The following is a 20,329-nucleotide window of genomic DNA, read 5'->3' as shown; positions in this document are numbered from 1 at the left end:
AATGGATTATATATATAAAATACCTGGGGCACTATGAGTGTTGAATAAATATTTGCTTTAAACAACTGATGCTGATTTTTTTTAAAAGTGCTTGCTAAATTAATCATTTTTATTTATCATGGAAACATTCCAAACTGGTCAGTAGTTGAAGGGAGATTTAATCACGAATCGAAGGGCTCAGAGTTAGGAGGAAACTCCAAATTTCAAATCAAATCCCCTACCTGACTTTGGCATTAAAGGGAAGCAGTACCTGGGGTCTGAGGTGGTTAATTATTTGGCCAAGGATTTCCAACTAGTTAGTGGAAAAACAAGGAGTACCAGAAGGCTTCTAAACTACTGATGCAGGGATTCTTTTCTTCAAAATACATTTTAATTAGTATCAGAGAATAAGAGGATACAATTTGTTTAATTGTCCTTTGATAAAATAAATTTTACAATATTTATCATTAATATATTTTTATTTATCAGCAAAATGGCAGCTCACATATTTTGGAAAAATAGCTATGGAAAGTAGTTTGAGATAAGAATATTTTTAATTTGGGAGTGATAGAGGTGTCTTCGATTGTGTATTTATGTCAGACTGTTTTCCTACCTTGATTACAGGTTTTTCCAGCATAACCAGGATGACACTTGCATTTGTTTGGCCCGATACATTCACCATGTTTGCATCGTGGTTGGCACACAGCTGTGAAAAGAAGATGGCATGCATTATTTCTAGGTCAACGAAACACCAATCATATAGCACTGATGTCGTGCACTAGTTTAATAATAAAAGAAAAAATACTAGAACTTACAACAAAGTAGCCAAAGTATACAAAATCAGTTTCCTATAAACACTCTGTAAGCTACACACACACACATGTGTTATGTATGTATATGTGTGTATCAGTTGGGGCTGAAAAAAATTTTAAATTCAAGGACAATACTCAAATAGACAAATAAAACTAGGTAAAACTATGCATAAGCATAACTGATATTTATTCATAGTTACAACTTTATAATGTCCTGCACCCAAAATTTCAAACTCATTCCCTCAAATATACTTCAAATAGCAGTTCTTAGTCCAAAAGTACTAAGTATGTATGAAATACAGATAAATTTCTAACTAAACATAAAATATTTATTTTACTAGAAATGGTATTCCTAAGTATGAAAGGATTCAAAATGAAACAAAAACCAAAACAACATTGTTTTGGAACTTCAATTCAAGGATATTTCTGTATCTTGATCTTTCTTAACCCTAAGATTCATTACAACTGCTTTTCAATCTATAATGGCCTTTCTATGCCCTAACATAGCAAATAGGACGTTCTCAGTTTGACATTCACTCTTTTCCATCAACTGAGTTCCACTTTCTCAAGACTTTAAAATTCTGTAAATCATCACTCAAATATTTTCACTGTTTAATTGGAATTTATTCTGTTTATTCTCTATCAGTGATTCTCAACTGGGGGGCACTTTTTACCCCTGTGGAAATTTGGAAATGTCTGGAGACATTTTTGGTTGTCACACTAGGGAGAGGATACTACTGGTATCTAGTGGATAGGCGCCAAGGATGCTGCTAAACATCCTAAAATGTTCAGACAACCCGCCACAACAAATTATCCAGCCCAAAATGTCATCGTGCCAGACTCGGAAACCTTGTTCTGTACCAAATATGTGCATGTCCCTATGCCAGACACTATAATAGATGAAAAATAATTGTATAGCATGGTACTGGTCTCAAGGAGTCTACAATTGAGATAAAAATACAAAACCACGTTTCTTATTCAAAACAATATTTATTTATCAGCAATATGAAATCTGTGAAGAAATCATTACACAAGCAAATCCATATACATATGTGCAGAAAGCCTCATAGAGGAGGCTTATGTTGAATCTTGAAGCATGAGTAGACAGAGAAGGGAGCAGACTACCCAAGAGAAGAATATTTCACAGGCAAGTAAGCCGCTGTTTAGTTGGGAGATACACAGGGGACTCATTAAGCTAAAGAGATGGGTAAATGGTGGAGGAAGAGTGAGAAACAATCAGGTGAGTGGTATCAGATGATTATGTTCCCTACATTTCAGAATGAGAAACATGCACTTTAGCTCTAGGAAATGGGAAGTTTCCATACATTTATCATCATAACTGCCTGATAAAAATCAAAGCTCTGGGAATCTTATCAAAGCACTGGTGATGGTATGTAGGATGGACTGGAAAGAGTTAGAGGCAGAGAGAACAGTTGCAAGGCCAGCGAAATAGTTTAGGTCTGACGTGAAGAAGGTATGATTTGTGTTGGTGACAGGAAGAAATGAGCTTCAATAATCGTTGAGTGAAGAGCAGACAGTCCTTGAAGACCAAGCGGAATGGACTCAACAATGACCCTGAATTTTGAAGCTCCTGACACCCGTTCCTACCCATTTTAACCCATGCTGTTCTCCATTCCGGGATATGCTCTATGCTCCCAGTTTCCTCTCTGATAATTATCAAACATTGTTTCCTTTAAGACTCTAATACTCCTGCGAAACTGATGTGCATGTTATTTTTTTTTTCTACCTTTCCTCCCCCAACTGTCACTAACCCTTCCCTCACCTTCCATTCCACAGGGCCTCTTTGCTAATTTTACTTCCAGGCCTTCCTTGCCTGTTTGTCATCCCAACTGGACCCTGTACCACCACAAATCCTTAGGCAGTGCTGTGTAGGAGGTATTTAATGTAAAAGACTACAGAAAGAAAACACAAGCAGAGTGTAAATGATAGGGAAATGCCCTTGGAAAATTCTTAAAATCTGATTTTAAACATGGCATTAAATTCAAAGGGAAACAATTGTGTTCATATCCATGAAATGAAATAAACTGTCCAGGAGGGCCTTCTAATATTACTCTTTAGCCAACTGTACACTAGGCGGATGGTTTATATGCAGTTTAAAATAAGTTCCAGAAGTAAGCCACTCTACATAATTTCTAGGCCCTATCACCAAGAAATACCAGCTTAAAAAAATTCTTTTTAATCTAAAAAGATGACCTTCCGTAAATCTTAACATTTATATATACATGCAACCTGGATAACCATGTATCACTGAGGCACACAGAATGCCATATTGAAAAAAATGTAAACATCTCAAAATCGTTAAGTGCAAGTCCAGGAAATAACCCCTTAAAATAATTGGAATTTGGAAAACTCTCTCAAAGCATGAAAAAGTAGTTTTAAAAATACCACTTAAAAACATAAAAAATTTATTTAGGACACTTTATAAAACAATTAAACTTGAGGCCCCCAGGCTGTAGCCTTTGGACCCCCTGACCAGCTTGAGAACCATCAATTTATAGTACTTTCAGGTGCTTTATAGGACCAAAGTTTTTATTGTTTCCTCTCCCTTTTTTGTTATTTGTTCTCAAGCAGAGTGCCCTAATCTTGAGCACATCAAATGCACACATTCCAACAGGCCAAGACTGTTAATGTTTCTTCCATGTTTAGGGAGTCCTATTTCAAAACAAACTGTTGTTTGCACTTCCATCTGATAGGCTATTCAGTGAAGTAACCAAGAACCCTTAGATTAGCCAATGGCTATTAAATGCGGTAGGATACTCATAAAGTTGATACAATCAATTTCTTTCTTCTTAGAAAAAGAAAACCCTTTGGAAACTGTTGCACAAAAAGATATTCTCCTATACAGCACAAAGTTATCTTGCTGGCATTAGTTCTGGAATGGAATTCAATAAATACGTATCAAACATTTGTTATATATATAATGTATTATAGTAGGCAAGTGTGGCAGGGGATTAGAGAGTCACAGAGGGTATGAAAATTTAGCTGTGGAACTAAAATATATTGGCTAAACCACAACAAGGGCTGTGATAGAGAGATGAAAGAACCAAGGAGGGTGTGTAATAACTACAACTGCAGGTTGGTGTGTTAGAGGCAGTGTGTTAGAGGTAAGAGCAGTGGAATAGGAAACAAAAGACTTTCAGAATATAAGCAAAGTGGTGGGGGGGGCGCAGCAAAGGGGACTGCTTCTTAGTGAGTGCAAAGTGTTCTCGTGGGGCTACAGTGTAAAGTGCTTAAAACAGCAGATGAGATCAAAAGAAAGGCTGACACAGATCACAAAAGGCCAGCTGGATTCTTACCAATATCTCTTTCCCTTCTGCTTTAATATAGAAAGGCTTTTAAAATTTTTATTTTTTTGAGTGGGGGATGAGTTAGTAATGGAAAACTATGTTCCCTATTCTCCTTAGCAGATATGGGCAGCCAAATGACTAAGTTCTGGCTAAATGGGATGAAAGCAGAAGTGATGGGGTGGGGCTTTGGAATGCTGTGTAAAAAGGGGGCTGAAGAGCATGGCTTGTTCTGTGTTCTCGCCTAGAACGTGCATGTCATGACTCAACCACAGTGGCCTCTTTATGACCATGAGGCGATCTTGAGAATGGAAAGAGGGTAGAGCAAGAAGTCATAATATTAACCCTAAATCACCATCCTAGCAATTTAGGGCACTGTTCTTTGTGTCACGTTACTTGTAGCTAAATACAATTCCTGAATTTCCTTGATCACTAGACTGTGGAATCTGGACTTAGTCTGTGTTTATTATCAAGACAGCAAAGGTTTCCTTTTGATACAAATTTAGGATAGAAGAGTTATGAGTAGATCCTAGTACAGAAATAAAACTCATCAAATTTATTTTATACCTACAATACCATATACTCAGGGGAATGTAAAAAAAAAACTTTATTTCTACATCTAAATAACTAGATTAGAAAGTGCATAACCATTTCAAAACTAGAGAAAAATAATTCCCAACCTCTGTATAAACTGGCTCACCTTCCAATAACACACTCCACTGTAATGTGAGCTCTCAGAGGTCAGCAAAAACCAACCTTTTCAGCAAACTGCATTACTCTGTGAATAGTAGGTCATCCCTTCCTTATCAAAAAAAAAAAAAAGGATAAATGATCCATTTTCAGTGGTCTTCAAAAATATTAAAAGTAGAGTATATTCTTGTTTGGAGTAAACAACGTGCCTGCTGGTGCTACTGGCTATCAGAAAAGGCAGCATTGCTTCTCTGACCTTCGTGTGGATCAGAACAAGAAGTTTGGGCCGTATTTGATGGTCTGCTATCACTAGCATCCAAATATGGTTTAGCAACTTAATAAAGCTTAAATAAAGTCCAGGTAAAAATCACAGATAATCAACGAATGATAGACATTTTACCCCAAAATCAGTTGCCAGAATTAAGTCCAAATGGGCAATCACACTCAAAATTTGCTCTCTAGCATTCCTGTAGCATAATCTTCAAAGTGCCCTCAAAATAACCTCTAAATCATTGTTTTAACTAGAAAAAGAAACAAGTTTCAACTGGCAAAACAAACATAGCTCTTTAATGTCACATGTCCAAGCCTCTTCTGTTTGATTGCAATCTAAAATTTTAGTCTTAAAAATCCATCCTAGGAGTTTGTGACCAGCCTGGCCAACATGGTAAAACCCTATCTCTACAAAAAAACTAGCCAGGTGTGGTGGTGGGCACCTGTAATCCCAGCTACTTGGGAGGCTGAGGCAGAATCATTTCAACCTGGGAGGCAGAGGTTGCAGTGAGCTGAGACTGCACCACTGCACTCCATCTTGGGCGACAGAGTGAGACTTGATCTCAAAAAAAAAAAAAATATCCATCTTAAGTGATGTAACTGGGTCTCTGAGAGTTGGACAATAGTTTCTAACTCTAACATAAGCAGTGAATTATCAAATAAGTTATGAGAAAAGTAAACTCCCACATCAGTCCTATAATGTTTCTTATGTAAGGTAATCATGCTGGGAGTAAAGTGCCAACATTTGAAAACTAAGGATATGTTGAGATACCCAAGCAGATGTAGGCTCTGAAAAGTAATAAGGCAAAAGCCAATCCAATCTCAATGGTAGTTAGTAACTTGAGAAGGATTTTCTCAATAGAAATAAGATTATCTTTAGAATTCCAAGAATCATTTGTAATATTTTCAATCTACATCATGTTATTATGCAGACATGGCACCACTAAAAGCAGAACAAAAAACCTTGTCCTCCAGGTTATGTTCACAGAAGAAAAGGGGACAGAGAAACATGCAAGGGTAGGGCAGAAGAACAGATAGATATGAAACTGGAAGACTTTGAAAAGCTGTTTTTACACCCAACAAGCTTCACAGAATTCAGATATGGACAAATTCATTTGAGCAGAACAAGAAAATATGACAGGGAATGACTTTTTCAAATGGTAATTGGCCTTGGAAAAGGGAAAGTCGCTGAAGGCAATATGAAACAACTCACTACTATATTAATAGGACCTGGGTGGAATGGAGCGAGATTTTACAGTGGTCCTCTGAAAAGTGCCCTGAGCCATTGCATATCATGAGCAGAACAAAACCTAGAAGAATCCTACTGTCCAAGATCTCCAGGGGAAAGCATCTTTCCAGCTTTCCTAATACCCTGTACTATAGTGTCAATTATCTGATGGTCAAATCTAAATTCCTGCTGCAGTAAAAACTGAATAATAATGCCTCTGATTGTTATCACTATAAGACACATTAAATGCCCTCATGAATATAGAACTCAAAACCATTTCATATGACTGACTGAATTTATCCTCATGATATCCATATAAGGCAGGAGAGAGGCAGACACTATCTTCATTTTACAAGTAAACAAGTAAAAATGCAAAAGATTAAGTGACTTGACCAATTTCAGGAAAAATGTCTTATCCCAGTTCCATGCTCAATCCACTACTTCTTCTGGTGGTCAGAAAAAGACCAGAAAGTCCAGCATTTTTGAGTGCATTTGGAAGTGGGGAGAGTGAGATTACAACAAAATACTAAGCAGGAAAGGATGAGAGGGGTAGAGAATGTTAATAATGATTAAAAACATAAAAGTATTTAAGTAACATTTAAATAACTTAAATACTTCTTAAAAGGAGCGAAAAGTTGCAGTTAAGACCACAATCTATAACTTAAGAAAACTAAAGTAGCTCTGCCAGAATATTTGAAAAGAAAATAATTTCATTACCCTGTTGCTTGTTTTATGTAGATGCTGGATTCTGAACCATTGATGCAGCATATTATTATTACCTCTGTTGAAGTATTGCTATAATTTTTGTTCTTGTTTGCTTTGGGCTTCACATTTTATTTAACATTATTGCAATTAAGAACTTAACCACAAACCATAGTCAAAAAGGAATGTCAATTACTCAATGGTAATTTAGAACATAAAGTTAAAATAAATGAAGTGTCTAGTCTTTATAATGTTGTCTCCCAAGAGCTGTCAATAACTCATTTTATTTTTGTGTCTGGGAACATCCAATTCAGAAACATTTACCAAGTATCTATTTGATCTCTCGCTATTTAAATTTTAATTCCTGAAGTGTCCCCCGCCAAAATAAGTGGCTGCATCTGTACATGTGCATGTCAAGTTAGCTTTTATTTGTCATAATTAAGCACTATCCCTTTTCACTTAAAAAAAAAAAATCCTCTGAGCACTATTGTTGTTTTCAGTTTACTTGAAATTTTAACTTTCTCTTTCTGTTTTCATTGTGCTAGAGGGGAATTTAGATTAATGCCAAATAAGACTTTAAGAACACATTAAAAAGTGTTACTATTTATTTGGAAATGTGAAGTTTTTTTTTTTCTTTTTTTTTTTTTAGTAGAGTAACAGTAGCAATGCCCACAGCTAGCATCTGGATCTTTGTTTCTAAATATTTCATTCCCTAATTTGTTTTCTAAAGAAAATAAATAATAAAAGGAATGAGGGCTAGGGGAGGGAGGCTAGAATAAGTTTCCTTCTAAAAAACTTCTAAAAAGCAATTAAGCACTCAAAGAATGGTAGAGACATGTGAAAAGAATAGAAGCTGGCTTGGAGGAGTTCCACTGACTAGATTTGGGATTGTTTGAGCATCAAGAAGAATAACAGTAGTTATTGATAACAATTGAATAAAAAAAGAATCTATGGTTACGAAGTGATTCTAAATAGGAAGAAGACTGAGCTCCTCTTTTAAGAACAATGCCTACTAACATGTAGAAGGAATGGAGAAATTTGAAAAACAGAACTTTACTATCATCATTGAAATAATTAATTTGAGGAAAGATTATCCATAGATGTTAAAACTTTCACCAAGTGAAAGTTTGTTGGGGAACAGGGTATCAAAACAGTGTGAATGTATTACCCCACAGATTACTTACTAATTACAAAGAAAAAAAGGTGCCTTTCAGTAGAGAAATCTGATGGATACCACTTCATCAAGTGATCAAACTTAATATCACCAATAGTAGGACAAACCAACATATGTGCACAAGGAATATCATAACAGATGATCATCTATATATAATATTCTTACAAATAAATTTAGTTCTAATCTAATGATGCAGAAACAACAGACAAATTTAAACTGTGGTAGATTCTACCAAGCAATTGATATGGACTCTTCAAAAATATCATTGTCGAGAAGCAAACAAACAAACAAAAGTGGTAGAATTGTTTTAAAGCAATTAAATTAAAGAGGAATGTCAACTAAATGCAGTGTTTGATTCTTAATTGGATCTGGATCAAAAAGAAAAAATCCATAAAAACCATTATTGGGACAATTAGGGAAATCTAAATATGGATTGTTTATTACATAGCATTATTATATCAATACTAAATTTTTTAAGTGTGAAATGATACTGTGGTTTGTAAGTAAATGTCCTTGCTCTCTGGAGATGAATGCTGAAGTGTTTAGGCATGAAGTGTCATTAGGTCTGTAAGTTACTTAAAAATGGTTGAGGGAGAAAGAGAGAAGGGTGAGGTGGGAAGGAAGAGAGAGAAAAAAATGTGTAAAACATTAACAATAAGGATATATGGGTATTTACTCTTCCTATTGCTTCAACTCTTCTGTGGATTTAAAATTTTTTTAATACAAAACATGGAAGAAATATATAAAAAGGAGTACAATAACATGAATACACAGACAACTATTATTTAACTTGTGAGTAGTTGTTAACTTTTCAATGTAATTTAGAGAAAGGTTTACAAGCATAGATGCTGCAGTTAGACTGCTGGGTTCCCAGCTCTACCACTTGGGAAATGTGCAACCTATACAGATTACCTAGCTTCTCTCTGCTCTCATTGCCATTTTTTATTTAAAAAACTGTAAACTCACAAGATTCATTAGAGATCTTACTCATAGGTTTATTGGAGGATTAAATGAGAAAACCCAAATAAAGTACTTAGAACAGTACCCATCTCATTAATAAGAGCTCAATAAAATGCTAATTATGATGAGGATTATAAGTATGACAAGGAGGAAATGCCCCAGTGTCTAAGACACTACATTAAAAATTGGGGATATAAAAATGAATAGGAGAGCAAGTTCTCATCCTCCAGCAGGTAAGTCTAGTAAGGAGAAACAGAAGTAAGCAGAGATGTCCTGATAACAGATGCATGTTAAGGACACAGAACAGGCAGTGATTAATTACACAGGCTTAGGAAAGTCAAAAAGGTTTGGAAAAGATGTAGTGCTAGAAAAAATTCTTTCAAAAAGGAAATACAATAGATATCTGAAACATAAAAGATATCTTTCATAATGTATGAATTCATAGAATATGATGAAATACATTACAGTATTTTAGTTGAAAATTATCATTTTTTAAAACATCTGATACTGTAATTTTGAGCAGGTTTGCTAAAGAATCATCACAAAAGGCCAGAAAATTTTAATGTAACCATCATCACCTTTTTTAGCAACCAAAATCTCTATGTTTAAAAGAGTCACTGATACATGAGTTGAAGTATACATTATTTTTAAAATTAAATCAATTTTGTTACTGGGCCTCGACTAATACGATGTCAGAGACTTGTCATTTTGACCTTCAGGTGTTTTTAGTTTGCTTATTTGTTTTCTAAAGAAAATGATAATTATTCCAAATTTATCTGATGAAGAACCTTAAACAGAAATTTGAAAACAACTTAAATGTCCATCAATAAGAGATTGGTCATGTAAGTGATGGCACAACAGTCTTTCTGTGTCCAACATCATGGACTACAATCCAGGCCTGAACTATTGTTAGAGGGACTTCCCTAACCCATGATTTCAGCATGCCATTCTGCTCCTTATACTCATTCACTGGCTCCTCATCATGTTCATTTAGATCATTATACTATTTCAAACACTCAGCATGGCATTCAGTACCATATTTCATGATGTGACCCTTGCCTATCCCATTGGCCTCATTTCCAATCACATTCACAAATATAGCAGTTAATTGCAGTTCTTAGAAATACACTCTCGAGTACCTCCACACTTTCACATGGAATGCCATTCCCCCTCTTGTCTGCTACACTAATATCTAGACAGGCTTCACCTGTCAGTTTGACCATTATATCACCCCCAAGATTTTCACACCTCATGCTGAGTTCATACCCTCTTCAGTGCTTTCATAAGCCTCTGTGCATACTTCTATCATAAATTATATGTATATACAGGTTTACTTTTAAATATATATATCTTATACCATATTTTCAGAGTTGTTTTTCTTATCTAGCTCCTTCACTAGACTTTGAGCTCTTTAAATACACAGTACTTGCTCTGTAGTGTACAGTCTCCTGACAAAGACAGACATGACAGGTGTACAAAGTGTTAAAAGAATACAGCAAAAGGCGTTTCTCTGCAGGGAGGCAGGAATAGGAAAGATACCAGGAAAAACTTTCAAGAGGAAATGTGAGCTGAATTTTAAAGGATAAGTAGAAATTCACCATGGGAATGGGTGAAGGGCCTTTGACTCAGACTGAGCAGCATAAGAAAAGCCAACAGGCATGAAGCAGCAGAAGTCTGGAAACCCAAGGGCCGTCCACTGCGACTGGGCCTACAACAAGAAACAGTCCTCCACAGATAAGGCGATGTCAGCCTGAAAAGGCTTCTACTCAAATAATCAAGATTCTACCCATAACTGTGAACAGCCAATGGACTGTAAGCAGTAGATGACACAATCAGATTACCTTTATGTGTTTTCAAGCACATAAATTGATTTCTGTTTAGAATCTAAAGCAAGAGTGAAGATCTATGATACGTAATAAGGTCATAAGGTAGGGAGACAAATATATTCATTTTCTCATTAAACTGTTTCCTGAAAACCACAATATGTTTATTAAGATTACATCTTGTCCATCGTTTTTTTAAATCCCTTTTATTAATAAATAGAAATGACTAGCTCTTACACCTTCAAAAGTGTACTGAACTGAACTGGACGAGGCATTGCAGAAGCTGTTATACTGGCGTAAAGATGTATAAGACACCGTCTCCACCTTCATGAAACTAATAGTCTAGCAGAACAAATAATATAGATCCACAAATAACCACAATGTAGGGCAATGTGAGATATGCTTCATGCAAGTGTTATATGTAGAGGAAGTACAGAAGACTTCCTGCTGTGAAAATCAGGAAAGCAGACTGGAGAAAGTGGCATTTAGGCTAGGACTTGAGGCAGGGCTCATTTTTAATACATTGTATTAGGACAGAATATAAACTTAAAAAATAAATGTGCTTGGCTGGGTACAGTGGCCCACGCCTGTAATCTCAGTACTTTGGAAGGCCAAGGTGGGTGGATTGCTTGAGCTCAGGAGTTCAAGACCAGCCTGGGCAATATGGCAAACCCCTGTCTCTACTGGAAAAAAAAAAAAAAAAATTATATGGGCGTGGTGGTGCATGCCTATAATCCCAGCCACTTGGGTGGCTGAGGCAGGAGAGTCCATTGAACCTGGCAGGCAGAGGCTGCCGTGAGCAGAGCTCGCACCATTGCACTCCAGCCTAGGTGACAGAATGAGACTATGTCTCATAGAAAAAAAAAAAAAAGTACGAATTCACTACTAACAATGATTCACTTTTAGTCAAATATTTTCTTAGAGTTAGGAGTGGTGGTGATGTAAAACAAAAAAAGGCAACCAAAAGAGGGAAAAAAAGAAAATATGTTTGTAGAGGATGACTTTTTTTCAGCCCTTGATATAAACAAATGTTGAATTATTAGTTGCTTACAATGCTTTGCCAAAACGGTAAACTGGAAAGATTTTTTTTCAAGAACTTACAACTATTAGATAACATTTCAGCAGATGTGGAACACAGATTTTTACCTATCCCACATTCTTCTTCTACTGTTTAAAGCTGTTCCTCCGTGGAGATAGTTGTGGCAATAATCAATGTTGACTGAAGTTGACGAAGGAAAAGGAAGGAAGGTTTGAGTAGAATAGTGGAAAGAAATGAAATCATAGCCTGTGTTCTGTTCAGATCTCACCCTGCAATCCAAGCACATATCAAGTTTCTCTACTTCAAAGTCTCACAAGCGCTTCAAACTGGACACATCCAAAGTTGAAATCATTATCTGCACCTTCTCCTGTGTTCTCTAGCTCACCAAATGATGTCCTAGAGACTTGGGAGTAATCTTGATTACATCTTCTTCACCTTTCACAACCAGCATTACAAATACTGCAGCCACCATGTTACTGAATGTGAATATAAGCCAGTTGCTGAGTCAAACACTTTGGGTTTCCTCATTTGATCCTCATAAAAAGTCCTATTAGATAGGACTGTTATCTACATTTTATCAAAAAAGAAGCTGTAGCTCAGACTGTTTAGGTAAGTTTCTCAAAAACACAATTTGTAGTTGCAGCAAGTCTGTCTGCCAAGCCCATGTGCCCCCCCGCCACTGCCCTAACACTGTGTGCCTCTCCATCCTTTCTTTTCAGTATCTTTCAATCCCTCTCCTTCTCTTTGTTCCCACCACCACTACTTAAAATGAAGCCTAATTTCTCACCAGGTTGACTTCCTACAGGTCCCAGGCATTTGCACTAAAGGAAGTGAGCTCCACAGGGAAATGAGGCACATACTTCTTCCAAATGGGCCAGCTACTGAAGAGGCCCCAGCTGATAGACTCCTCGCAGCAATGCAGACCTACCGATTTTTGAACCAACCCTTATATCCATGTCTCCTGTGAGACACTGACAACTACAAACACTCCAAGCAAAACTAAATTCACCTGAGTGCTAGATCCGATCCATTACCACCAGCTATCCTCTAAAATATTAATTTCTCTGCTTAAAATCTTTACAGTGTTCCTCTACAACTTTGTGATTAAGGCAAATGTATTTAATATGATATCAAAAGCCTTCCAGGAGTCCTTTCCCACTTCTCCCACTGTGTCTCTCATCAGATGCCCTTCAAACATATACCCCACATATGCTGGGTTGAGATTCTTAACAGTTCTCGGAATGTGCTCCTCCCTCTGGCTACTGAGCTTTAAATGCATTTTTCTGCGTGCCCAGGATGCTCTTCACTTGACTGATTTATCCCTCGGGATTCAGCTGGGCCATCACCACTCCATCACTGCTGGTCTGGGCTACTGCCCCTTAAGATATGCTCTCACAGAATCATATACCAAAACATGCCTCTTACCCAGTATTGCCTTCCTCTGTGGGCTTTCAATACTGATAGTGAGTGACGTGAATGCCTAGAGCTTCATTTTACTAGGATGATATCTGCAGTAGTTGGTCCTGGATCATGCAGGTAATAGCTGGCTCTCTCTCTCCATTATCTCTCTCTATATATATATAATATATTATATATTATATTATGTATATATAATATTTATATAATATATAATATATATTATTATTTTTATATAATATATAATATATTATAATATATAATATATATTATATTTTTATATTATATATTATAATATATAATATATATTATATTATTTTTATATATTTTATAGAGAGAGAGAGAGAGAGAGAGAGAATGGAGAGAGCCAGCTATTACCTGCATGATCCAGGACCAACTACTGCAGATATCATCCCAGTAAAATGAAGCTCTAGGCATTCATGTCACTCACTATCAGTATATACTGATACTATATACTAGATATACTGATAATATATATATATATAGTATCAACTGAATACCATTGAGTCCATGAAGTCTTCCTTGATCCTCTTCAGCAGGAAATGATTCTTTCCCTGAACTCCCTCAAATCTTTATCCCTAACTTTTTCCTATTTAAGAATCATAGAAGGAATAAGAGCCAATCATCTTACAAATTGAGTTGCTTGAAAGTAAGGGTCCCTGTTTTATTCACCTTTGTATCTTCCCAACACCTAACTTAGCTCTTTACCTCTAGTAAGCTCTCAAATAACTATACAGATAAATTACAGGAACTCTAAATGCTCACATTCAACAATTCAATTCCATCTCCCTTCAATTCATTTCCCAAGCACACTGTTAGACAACCAAAACTGTTCCACTCGGAGGTTTATGGATGGATATTATTAGAGAAATGGGAAAAACGGTTCAGAAGCACAGAAAACTATCCCATGAAAGTTTTGATTTTAGAAATGAATAACTGAAGAATTGTTCTACTTCCAATTGATTATTTCCAAAAGATGATTATGGTAAACAAAACCATTTGAAAATGTGCTGTACCATCTGTCCTAAGATGGATCCTAGTAAAACTCGGCTCAGAGTTCTCCATTTGTATTGTATATATTGAGAACACACTAATAATAGCAAACATCTGTCAAGAACTGTGGAAGCCACCTCCTTATAACCAGTAAGAATCTTGCAAAGTTAGATTTAAAGATTACAACATTGCAGCTCAGAAAAGTTAAAATGTCTAGTTTCTCACAGGTGGTAAGTCATAGGAACAGTTCCTGAACCCAGATGTTGGTGGCCAACCACACATTCTATTCTTTCCTTGGCATTGCCTCCCTAATGTAAGCCATAGCTCTACTAGTCAATCCTATAACTGCTAGTAACTTTAAAATACATATGCTTTAAGTCTCCCTGAACAAAGAAATTTCTGAACTTTTATTTCTAGTACTATCAATTTTGTTCCCAAATATTTTTTTTATTAAAATTCTGCCTTAAAAACATTTTTCATGACATGTGATAGTTTCTTCAATCAGTTCAAAGAACATTCTCAGGCCGGGTGCAGTAGCTCACACCTGTAATCCCAGCACTTTGGGAGGTCGAGGCCGGCAGATCACCTGAGGTCAGGAGTTCAAGACCAGCCTGGCCAACATAGCAAAACCCCATCTCTACTAAAAATAAAAAATTAGCCGGGCATTGTGGTGGGCACCTGTAATCCCAGCTACTCAGGAGCCTGAGGCTGGAGAATCACTTGAACCTAAGAGGCGGAGTTCGCAGTAAGCCAAGATCACACCAGCGCACTCCACCTTGGGCAACAGAGCAAGACTCTGTTTCAAACAAACAAACAAAAAGAACATTGTCTTCTTAGAATCAATTCCATTAAACATTACAATTCCACATATTTCACCAACGTTTTCCACTAAAGTGTCATAGGGTGATAAGTGACATTATTTACTGCCAAAAATATCTTAAACAAGGAACCCTTTATGTACCTAAAACAAGAGCATAAATGCCCATAAGTGCTATTATAACTGATAACATATTTCATACAATAAAAATATTTCTTACCTGAATTGTTCCATGGAGAATTAATGAATATGAAATACAACTCCCTCAGGTTAATGATAGGCTGGTGTTAGTAATTTCATTTGGTGGTCTTTGTTTTTATATTTGCTTCCTTAAGTATTAAAAACATAAACTGTCCTTTAGCTTAGAATGGAGGTCAATTTATTAGATTCATAAAACAGAAGAAAGGAATTATCAACTGAAATGGAAAAGTTTAATGTAATAATGGAATTAAAATTAACTTACTATAATTATGTATAGAATAAGCACATCTCTAAGAAATATAGTTTTCCTAAAAAGAAGCAATTCAAAAACACAACTAATGTTTTGTTTACAGCTTTGTAAAATTATTTAGAAGGTATGCCTTTCAAGACATAGATTAGCCAAAATTATTTCAAGAAATATGTTCATCTAACCTTTGAGCTGGCACCTTATCCTGGCTATTCTCTGCCTTAAGACGTAGAAAGCTGCAAAACAAATGTCCAAAAAAAGAAATTCCAGATCTTTTCTCTGTAAGGAGGCTGGACTTGGGTATTTATCAACTTGTTACATTCCCGGAGACTTACACATATTCAACTTTCAGTGCTTTTCTGAAACAAAAAAAAATCTAGGACATGTTTAAAATAGTAATATTTTAGTCACCATTTTGTTATAAAAAAACATTTCATAACAAAAGTATTAACCAATAATTGAAGTTATGCTATTCTTCTATAGTCCAAATTCTAAATTTAAATATTTCAGACCTTTTGTGATGCTGTATTTTCAAATCCAGTTTTTCATTTCCAGAATATTAATTTCTGATTCCTAGAGACAGTATCCTTTTATTTAAATTGGAGTTGGAAAACACATCTGAAAAAATTTAAACTTTTGATCAATTAGTAAGAAAGGCTAATAGTTTTAAAATTGATATATTTTTACTTACCTGTTTCTTACATACTGTATGTTCCCTTCTCTCTCCAACTTTGGGGAGGAAATATAATTTTTTTCTTCCCTTCCACAGCATTTTCTTCTTGCATGGCTGCTTTGGTTGTCAATAGCAACAAGAATTACCATGAAAGCACAGCCATTTCACTTGAACATACATAAATAATCCAGTTTGATGAAAGTAAAGGGAAGAAACTTGAAATGGTACTAATAATGGTCAGTGTTTGATCAACCTAGAGATTTTAGAGGTAAGAAAAGGGATAATTTTATTCTTCTCTTCTAAATTAATGCCTTTAAAGGATTAAATATCCACTGTAATTTACAATTGTATATTTATTTGTATAATTTGTATAATTTAAAATTAGGTGAATGGGGCCTTCCTTTGGGTAATATAAGAAGAAAAAAATTCTAAGTCCAATTTGATTTAATTGAAGCAATAATTTAACTATTGATCCAGAATGATTGCTATGTATTTTTAAAGACACAAATTACATTTGCTTGCTAGACGTTTTTTTTTTCATATTGGTCAGGTTTCTACTGTTATTTTGAAAAGAACTCACCATATCTTGATGTTGAGACATTCCTTAAATAGAATAATAAAACACATCAGGTACAATCTAAGCAAACAGCTGAAATCAAAGTGTAAATAGCAAATTACATTCTGGATCACACATGTTATGACTATGGTTATATATGAGAAAGAAAAAATATAAAAGGATACCGTTTCTTTAATATTCTTTAATTGCCAATTTTGAATCATCAAATTTATCAGGAAAAATACTTTAAATTATTGTAAGCAAAGGTAAAACAACTTAATAAAGAATAGCAAACATCATTATGTTCTAACTAGTTGTATTAGTACCAAATAGCCAAACAGTTTTGTATAGTCTATTTTATCCTTGTAATATCTTAAGGTTGGGTCATATTTTTCCTACTTGGCATAAATTAGCCTTGAAATACATAGATTTAGTAAGTTTTATGGTATCAATATATACCTGAGTTCAAGATAAAATTTTAGCCAATGTCCTATATTTTTTAATTTGCATTTTAAAACTACACAAAACTGCATTTTATGTCAAAGCAATGTTAAATCTGGAATAGATTACTTCCAGGAAGTTTCTGGGAACTATTCTCTATTGAATGATAAGGAAAATTTTTATATGCAACCATCACAACAATTTTTATGAAAGTTGCCAGAAATAAATGCCTTACGTACAATTTTTTTTTTTTTTTTTGCGGTATAAACCCCATTAAAACATTCACTAAAATAGGATTCATTCATAGCACATAATACTGAAAAATCTGTCTCATTTTCTCTTGATAATCTGTTGCTCTATGGCCATCATAAAATGGCCACAGTAGCAAATACAAGCAACATTTCAGCAAAGCTACTCAGGTAGTTTAGAATTCTAGAACTCTCTCCGGCAACTTGCCTAAGAACCCTTGCTTCAGTTCATCTGAAGGTTCTTTACTATACGTGGTTGGAATTAATAAGCACTCTGATGATTTTATGAAATTGTGACTCATAAACCAGAGAAACTAAACTATTTGGGGATTATGTTTCTTGCTTGCTAAACACAGGTTTATGGGTTTGGAGCCAGTCCTGAACTTTGGACCGTGTTAGGAAAATCAAGGATAAGAAACTTTAAAGAACTGAGCCTTTTTTTTTTTTTTTAATCCAAAGGTATGCCCATCTTCTCATGTATAGTTTCATTTACTGTAAAGAATTATAAAATGTCTAAGTATTAGGCCAAGTGTAAACTTTGAAAAGAAATAATAAAATGCTACAGGCTAAGACTGCTGATGCAGTTACCATGTGACTCAGACTGGAGGCATACAGCCCCTTAAGCAAGCAGCACAGCATGACACACACACTTTGTTAAAGGTGATAAATGCCAGGTGCATGCATAAAAGGGAAAGGTCCTCCCTGACACAATGTACTTCTGCCTCTCAACCTTAATCATCAGCTAGAAAAAGCAATAGCTCTAGAAAGTTCTCCATACCCCAACCTTAATTTTCATGCTATATTTTTCATTGTCAAAAACAGTGATATTAGCCTGCAAACTCTTCACAGAAAACTACCTAACTCTGTACATTTATAACACCAACATCCAGGACAACAGACCCTATGGACAACAAGTTAAGTAGCAACGTGGATGATCCTAACTTTCAGTACACTACTTTAGAACTATTAAAGATATAAAAAAACTCATCAGACCTCAACACAAGATTTAAGAACACAACATTTAGCAAACCTACACATTATTTCTTCATAATTTTATACTTTTATCCTAAAAAGTAATTGTTTCAAAAATCATTTTTGCCTTAGTTAGAAAATGAAACTGTACATCAGAATGTCTTAATTCTTGGCCATACATAGACACCAAGACACAATCTTTTAATTCTTCAATGATGTAAAAACCCAACCCAAGAGACAAGGGACCCTGAAACCACCATTATCTATGTCAAACATCATAAAATACTTCTATAATCATGTAAACTTGAAATAATCTATCCAGTAGAAACTATTACCACAGTTAGTATATGCAATATAAAATCAACTCTAAACACTGAAATACACTAAAAAATACAACTAAACATAAGCTGTGATTTTGTTGTTCTATTAATTATCAATGGCTTTGCTATTTGTTGGTATGTAAATATTTTGCTGATAATTACCAAGTACCTACAAAATCTTAACACTAAAATAAAATAGGAGGCACTAAACACTTTGGAACAATATTTTGGTTGGGAAGTTTATGTCTGGAAAGTCCATCCGTGGAGTTTGTTTCTGAAATTCAGCAACACACACCTTTGACCACTTAGGGGCTTTCCTTAGAAACTGAATTTAGGAACTTTGATTTACGAAAATAAGGTTAGTCCAGGCACGGTGGCTCACACCTGTAATGCCAGTACTTTGGAAGGCTGAGGCGGGCAGATCACGAGGTCAGGAGATCGAGACCATCCTGCCTAACATGGTAAAACCCTGTCTCTGCTAAAAATACAAAAAATTAGTCGGTGTGGTGGGCAGGTGCCTATAGTCCTAGCTACTCGGGAGGCTGAGGCAGGAGAATCGCTTGAACCCAGGAGGCAGAGGTTGCAGTGAGCCGAGATTGCACCACTACACTCCAGCCTGGGTGACAGAGGAAGACTCCGTCTCAAAAAAAAAAAAAAAAAAGGCTAAAGGTTTTTGAAAATCAACATGGTTTTTGGCAAAGTAAGCATAAATCCAAAATTCCTAGCTGTGTTTTCCTTTTGTGTATATTACTACAAATTTAAACTGTGATGACATATTTCCTAACATTTCAGAGTAAGTGAATAACATCTACAAAAGGCAACCCTAATCTTGTGATCTGATGATGTTATAGCAAAGTAATGTCAGCTCTGGAGAATTTATATTATTAATCTACAGAATGGTTAAAAAGATATTGATCAAATGAAGTGTTTGGTTTTAAAATTTAGTTAAATCTTGACTCTCAACATGCAAATAACCCATGACAAATTCTTATTCTCAAATTTGCAGTCCCCTGGCATCTAGTATCTACCAAAGCTAATGTATGGCAGAAAATGAAGTCTCCTAATAAAAAATAATTGGAATAAAACGGTTTGTTCTCCAAAGCAACAACTATATTCTAGAGCTAAGAAATCATTTTGATTATTCATATCTGTTTCCTCCCATCAGAGTTAAGAATAACAGGTTGATTTAACAGTATTTCAGCAGGCTGTTTAAACTGAAATTCTTCAGAAAATTTATAAAATAATACAGAATGAAAAAATAGATGTCACTATTTTACCACACATCATAATGCTTTATCATGTCTGGCCTGTAATATACTCCTTCATTCTGGCTTTATTAGAAATTTTATTAGGAATTCTATTATGGCCATAATTCTTTAGTTATGTATCAGTAGTAATTAAGTAATAAAATCAGAAAACTTAAAAAGAAGTTTTAGTGAATC

General features: G+C 35.2%; 1 protein-coding gene across 9 annotated transcripts in view; it reads right to left on the bottom strand.

Moving 5' to 3' along the window:
- NPNT (nephronectin) overlaps positions 1-20,329 on the bottom strand; it is an 80,161-nt gene that overhangs the window by 45,673 nt on the left and 14,159 nt on the right. For 5 of the 9 annotated variants that reach the window (XM_063603853.1, XM_003829976.5, XM_003829975.5 and 2 more), the window contains exon 3: positions 593-685. In XM_063603853.1, the coding sequence (XP_063459923.1) occupies positions 593-685 (93 nt within the window). Of the gene's footprint in view, positions 1-592; positions 686-15,862; positions 15,914-16,012; positions 16,037-16,189; positions 16,954-20,329 lie in introns of all 9 variants that reach the window. The other 4 variants (XM_008955354.4, XM_008955355.4, XM_003829974.5 and 1 more) reach the window with 2 other exon arrangements.

Source organism: Pan paniscus, chromosome 3 (assembly GCF_029289425.2).
Source record: "Pan paniscus chromosome 3, NHGRI_mPanPan1-v2.0_pri, whole genome shotgun sequence".
Lineage (NCBI taxonomy): Eukaryota > Metazoa > Chordata > Mammalia > Primates > Hominidae > Pan > Pan paniscus.
The sequence above is the reverse complement of the archived record's forward strand: the minus strand, read 5'-3'. Positions and strand labels throughout refer to the sequence as shown.